This window comes from Dermacentor andersoni, chromosome 8 (genome assembly GCF_023375885.2).
Source record: "Dermacentor andersoni chromosome 8, qqDerAnde1_hic_scaffold, whole genome shotgun sequence".
Classification (NCBI taxonomy): Eukaryota; Metazoa; Arthropoda; class Arachnida; order Ixodida; family Ixodidae; genus Dermacentor; species Dermacentor andersoni.
Window position 1 is genome coordinate 151,826,769 of NC_092821.1, and position 6,000 is coordinate 151,832,768.

A 6,000-nucleotide genomic window follows, 5' to 3' on the forward strand; every position below is an offset into this window, starting at 1 on the left:
GCAGTTGTTGCCAAGAAAAACGATTTCTCCTTTCCCATGTATTTAGATAGGAGCCCCTGTCTAAAGCTTCCTCTTGTGTATGCTACAAGCTTTATAACCTTTGCTAAAGACTCACCAGAAATTGTGCAATGCGACACTGGAAGAACAAGCTTGAGCAATAATTTGTTGAATGTCGAATGCTGTGATCTACCTAATAACGCACAGCTGAAGGCATTGCTACATCGGCCAGATGGGTCGATCTATTAATGATAGACTTGGAGAGCATGCACACACACTAAAAGGTTTGTTTAGCTGCCATCTAGCCGAACACTGCAAGAAATGTAACTGTAAACCCATGCTTACTGACTGTGCAGCTTTAGGCAAATGCGGTATCTTGAATAACACAAACATAAAATACTTGAAGCCTTTGCCATCCATAAAAGTGGTGAAAATTGTGTCGGCATGCATTCGCTATCTCTATGATGCAATAAAATGATGTATCTATCCAGCACAGGGCGTTGCACTGTTAACGGTGATATCTTCTGTCCTCCTTGTTTGTTTTCCCTTCTACTGATTATACTTACAATATATAGTGATGTTGACAAGCAATAAAAATTTCTTGTTAGTCAGTACCGTGATTGTCTCCTTTAGTCATTGCCCTGTTTTTTAGAGCTGTTACCTTCAAGTGAAGTTTAGTTTCTTGAGTCACATCAAAATTTACTTCATCCTATCTATAATTTGTTATCTGTGTTTGATATATCGAGGTTCAAATACTCTACCAATTCTTGTGCATGGTGCAGGAAGCCAATAATCTTGGTCAAAATTTTGCTTGCTCTTTCTCTAAATTTCTGGACGTCCATGCCACTTTTCATGTTTCTTTAACAGGCAATGAAACGTTGTTGCCTTTGGACATATTTTATGCCGTGTCACAGCTAATCAGTGGGTCCAGCAGGACCAAATACACCCTCATTAATGGTATTATTGTTCACTCTGAATTTGCTAAATCAAAGTTTTGAATGACCATCTTGAAAAGTCTAATGACTGCAGTGTTGTATTTATGAGCTTGAGTCCAATCTTCTGATCTTGAGTCTGCTCAAGTTGTGCTGCCTCCTTTATAGTGGAGAGTGCCGCCATCATTAAAGTTAGCTTTTTTGTCTAGGCAGTGCTTTTCCTGTTCCAGTTATGTTTGCATGTACTATCTTCATGAATTCACACTTGAACAACTTGAAAACAACTCTAATGCATTGTTCCATTTCCAGGTTCACCTGAATTTGTAACTGTGGCTTAATTCTGACTCCAGAATGTACATTTGGGATTATTGCATGCTTCAAAACCGGTTAGAGAGTGAATACACATCATGCTTGTAATAACGTGTAATAGGTGCTCTGAACAGATATTTTCTCTTTGCAGTTCAATTTATGCTGATGGCGCCTGAGGCTTATGTGCTCACAACGTGAAATTATCTCAGTGTAGGCTGAGGTATTGTCATTCCCAGGATTGGTTGTTTCTTCTTAATTCTAATTTGCATGTGCACATCATTGGGTCATGTTTTTAGTGGTTGAGTCAAACAAAGGTAAACGTTGCAAAGGGGGAGTGATGACCATCAGGTTTAGTGAAGGTAACGATGTGCTTTGTTCAGAATGAGCTACGGTAAAGTAACCCAACAGCTGCTGTGAACCCTCATAAAATAAACAGGGAAATCTTGTGCCTAATAGGAAAGTGGTGGCATCTACTCAGAGTAAACAATACGATTACTTCAATGCTGTGGTGCTGCCCCAGCCCTTCATTGTGCCACCTAATTTTGGAGGTCATGTCAACACCAAAGGTGAGCGTGGTGGCAAACAGAGCATTGCAAGCATCTCTTTGCATCAGTGCTGCTTCCAGCGCAGTGAAAATGACAAAAAAAAAAAAAAGTAGAGAACCTTTAAAGGCATGGTGTCAGTGACATTTGGCAGCTGATGATTCCTCTTGTATGAGGTGGATTCAAAAACTTTTAAAAAAACATGCCTTTCATGCAAAACTGCTTTTAGTATGCTGAAATCTTATCACCAAGGATAAATGAATGTCATTGTAGCGGCATTTGCAAAGTTTTGACACTCATTCCAACTCTCTTGGTTATCTGCTATGCTGCTACATCGGCCGTCACAAGTAACAGCTTACGAGGTGACCAAGCGAACTGGAGTGAGTGTCAAAACATCGCAATATCCTGCTCCCACATGACGCATACTCTTTCATGATGCAGTATCCTCCTGGGAAATGAAATCAAAACTGGCTGTAGAAAAGCTATTATATTACATTATTTATGCCACTTCTAGGCTTGTCACTACTTTTTCTAGAGTTTACAGGTCTAGCGCCTTAATTTAACACAAAAAATGAATAGTCCAAAATATAATGTCAGTACCCCTTTAATCATACTTCAAATGCAACTGTACTGTGTGGTGAGCCCTTGATACGAATCGAACGCTTGGTAGACAGAGCTGTAACAAATTGTAATAGACATTTGTAAAACAAAGGACGAAAGAATAATATTGCGAAACTTTCATTTGCTAAGAATTAAGCTTCACATTCCAATATATAATTTCTGAAAACCCATGTACATCATAGCCAATGTTAGGTATTGGTAAGAAAAACTGTGTCGTAAATTGTGCTCATGCATACAAGAAAGACAGAAATTCACAGGAAGGTGGAGGCATAAAGTGAATAACAGGGGTCGGTTGTGGAATGTCAGGGGAGCTAACGAGGGAAATCTTGTCTGCAGTAAGAAAGCAGTGGCATCAGGTGATGGTAAACAATATCATTGGTTCAACATCATGGCCCGGTGGTGCTGTGACAGCCCTTCATCATGCCATCCGATTTCTCAGCCATACATTGTCTTCAATATTCATACTGACGTTAAAGATACGTTGAGATTAATAAGTGCACATGATAGTGGAATTAGTTGCAGCTAAATGGCACAATCTTCACAGAGCACCTTGATTGTAGAACTTCTGCTTATTATAATGCACAGCTCTTTTCGAAGTGCAGACACAGGTGAAATATCATGGTTTACTGACACCGGCACTTCTCTCGTGCAGGCGCCTGTGCTCAAACTGCAGGCTGCTAAATAGGCTGGAGCGCTGCGAGGAGCCAGAGGAAGAGCTTGCAGAACTCGACCACTTTTCCATGGTTCAACTTAAGGATGGCCTTGTGGTTTACGGGGACCAAGACAGCTTACCCGATGTTGTTGATTCACGACCTGTCAATCAGAGCCAAGATGCCGAAAGCCAGGTGTCGCTACTGAGTGAACTGGATGCACAGTACCGCCTCCTTATTGACAAATACGAAGCACTGCTAGATGCACGATGCCGGTCGCTGGGTTTAGATGGGCCAGTCACAGAATCCACCTGGGCTGACACCAAGGCTGCCAGTCCTGTCTCGGCTGTGAAGAAGAACGACTACCCATCGCTTTCAACAGGAAGTGATGCAGAGTCGGCAGAATCTGGTGAGGTGTCACTCTCCTCTGGCTTCTCAGAAATGACTACAGAACGAGTATTCACCGACCAGGCTGTTCAAACTGACACAGCATCAGCTGAAGCGAGAAGGCAGTTGGCTTTAGATTTAACTGCAATCAAAAACCAAGGTTGCAATGACCCACTGGGGCAGCATTTTTCACACAGCCCGCCGGAATACAAAAAGTTGTTCGCTGAGATCTTTGCAGTGCTGAAGCGGACAGTGACGGATGGGGCCATCGTAGAAAAGGCCGACTTGTCGCCCGCTGCAGAAACGGCGATAGTGGCTTCCTGTTGCAAGGCGGCTGCAACTGCTAGATCTTCGAGTCCAAAAGCAAGCCGCACACCACCACCGCGCAAGTTGAACACCCACTTGGACATTAGTAAACTATGTGACGTGGCACCAGGACCAGCCTGCCCAACAGAGGAGGTCAAGTATCGTCTGCCAGGTGGCATCACCTATGCCGAAGCGGTTCGAAGGGGTCGGCTAATGCGCAAGGGGACCACGGAGCGCAGAACAGTGAGGAAGTGAAAATGTGGGACTTTGCAGCACTGCTTCAAAAAGGATTTGTGAGGGAGGCCGTCTTTTAAATCATTTCGTTTTTAAGCTCTCAGGACGAGAAATCAAAGTGAGAAGAGAAAGAACATATTGTGCAGGCACAGCGCCAAAATTAAATTTTGGTGCACCAACAGAGTGACCACAATAGATGGATTGAAGCATTGGGCACAGAAAAAGTCAAGCAGAATGCTTTGTAGATAGTGTTTTCACATGTGTTTTAAACATAGGCCCTTTATAAGTAAATGTGAAAAGTAATTTAATATTTTATTTGCATAGCGCACCTCAGCAATGTTACAGTTAAAGTGGATATGGTGAACACTGTTGTGTGCAATGTGAAGAATATCGCTCAACCTTACGTACGAGTCTGTTATTACTAAGTCATCTTTGTGTACCATTGTGTACGTAGATTATTAAAGTGTTCAGCCTACTGTAAAAACTTCAGGCAGGACTCTTATGCTATTCTTTACATTATTAATACAGGGCGTAAAAGGTCACCGTGCACCACAGATATCTACCCCGAGTCAGCCACAGGCATTGGGCAGCAAACATAGAAATGACTAGCTCACTTTATGCTTAGTTTTTAATTCTCTCATTTGGGCAGGAAAAAGCTTTGATTGCATGGTTAACCTTAACTTCCTTTCTCACTGCACCGGTGATTACATGAATGATATCATGAGTGGCAAAGAGGTTGTAGTTTTTGTACTCAACTTTCTTCAGGTATTTATGTATGCTATCTTTACTTTTGCTGGTTCTCCCGTTTTTTTTTTTTGGCTGCACTGTGCTTTGTTAGTCACGTTGGAATTTGTTGTGCTCAAGAATGTGGCACAATAGGGGTCATGCTGCATGACGACTTTGATACTCTTTCATTTATAAGTGGCAACATCTACATAGAAGTGAAAGATTTGAGGGCAGCTTGTTCATTCCGATTATTCATGTATTAAGTTCAATCTTGACTCATTTACAGCAGATTTGTTGAACATCTCAGACAGCAATTACTGCCATTTGATTTGTTTGCTGACTGTTTTGAAGTTTTAAAAACACTCATATTTACACGAGTTCAAGGAATCTCTCGTGACAACACATGTTGGGGCAGAACGCAATGCATTCCATGTTGGTTTTCTAGGCCGAGCACCTGTGGCTAGGATGTTATGATTGTTAGTTCCTAAGGCACAGGTATTTAAAGAAAAGGTACCAAAAGTAGTATTATGTGGCTAGCATATATGCCACCTTTTTTGACCATGTGAAACACTGGTTGCTGTTTGTGTACATAAAACAGAAGAAGCATCTGTATGTTCATGAAAACAACAATGGGAACATGTATGTGTAAATATAATAGGTTTGTGAATGCTTCTAAAAAGTCCCAGAGTGCCAATGCAGGATTTGCCAAGCATACTTTTGTTTGATGCAAAGTTGAAGTGTGTGCATTATATCAAAGTTGTACTTTTGTCATTGTTTCAAAGCATATCCACCTTTTTTTAAGGTGCAGGAATCGGACATGTACAAACACATGTAAACCGTGTAAATCTTGAAAATAAAGCTATACAACATTTTAATTTGCAGTTGACCCATTTCCAGCATCCAGACAGTGGAAAAATCTGCCAACCACACTGACCTTCAAATTATTGTGAGCTTTAATTATTTATGCGAAAGTGGATGCATCAAATTTTAACTCGCATTGTTGAATAAGAAAGAAAAGTAAGCTAAATAACATGAAAGCAAGAAATCGGCAGATTTCACGCATATGGGAGCATTGGTGATAAGTGAGGCCTTCTTTGAGGTTTGTGAAAATGTTAAAGCAAATGTTATGCAAAGATAACACTAATGACATAAATTCAGTGCTATGTTTGTGGAAATGCAGAACAGACATGTAAAATGCAACACAATGATCGAAATGTTCAAAGCAGAGGTGGTGTCCATATCAATGTGACATGGTTACACATTAAATTTGTTTGCAAATGATCATGTTCTGTAGCA

At 41.0% G+C, this 6,000-nt stretch overlaps 1 protein-coding gene across 4 annotated transcripts in view; it reads left to right on the top strand.

The window, feature by feature from the left end:
* LOC126525502 (cerebellar degeneration-related protein 2-like) overlaps positions 1 to 5,579 on the top strand; it is a 135,839-nt gene extending 130,260 nt beyond the window's left edge. For all 4 annotated transcript variants that reach the window (XM_055067715.2, XM_050173391.3, XM_050173392.3 and 1 more), the window contains one exon: positions 3,054 to 5,579. In XM_055067715.2, coding sequence (XP_054923690.1) covers positions 3,054 to 3,999 — 946 coding nt within the window. In that variant the 3' untranslated portion in view covers positions 4,000 to 5,579. The remainder of the gene's footprint in view (positions 1 to 3,053) is intronic.
* The last annotated feature ends 421 nt before the right edge of the window (positions 5,580 to 6,000 follow it).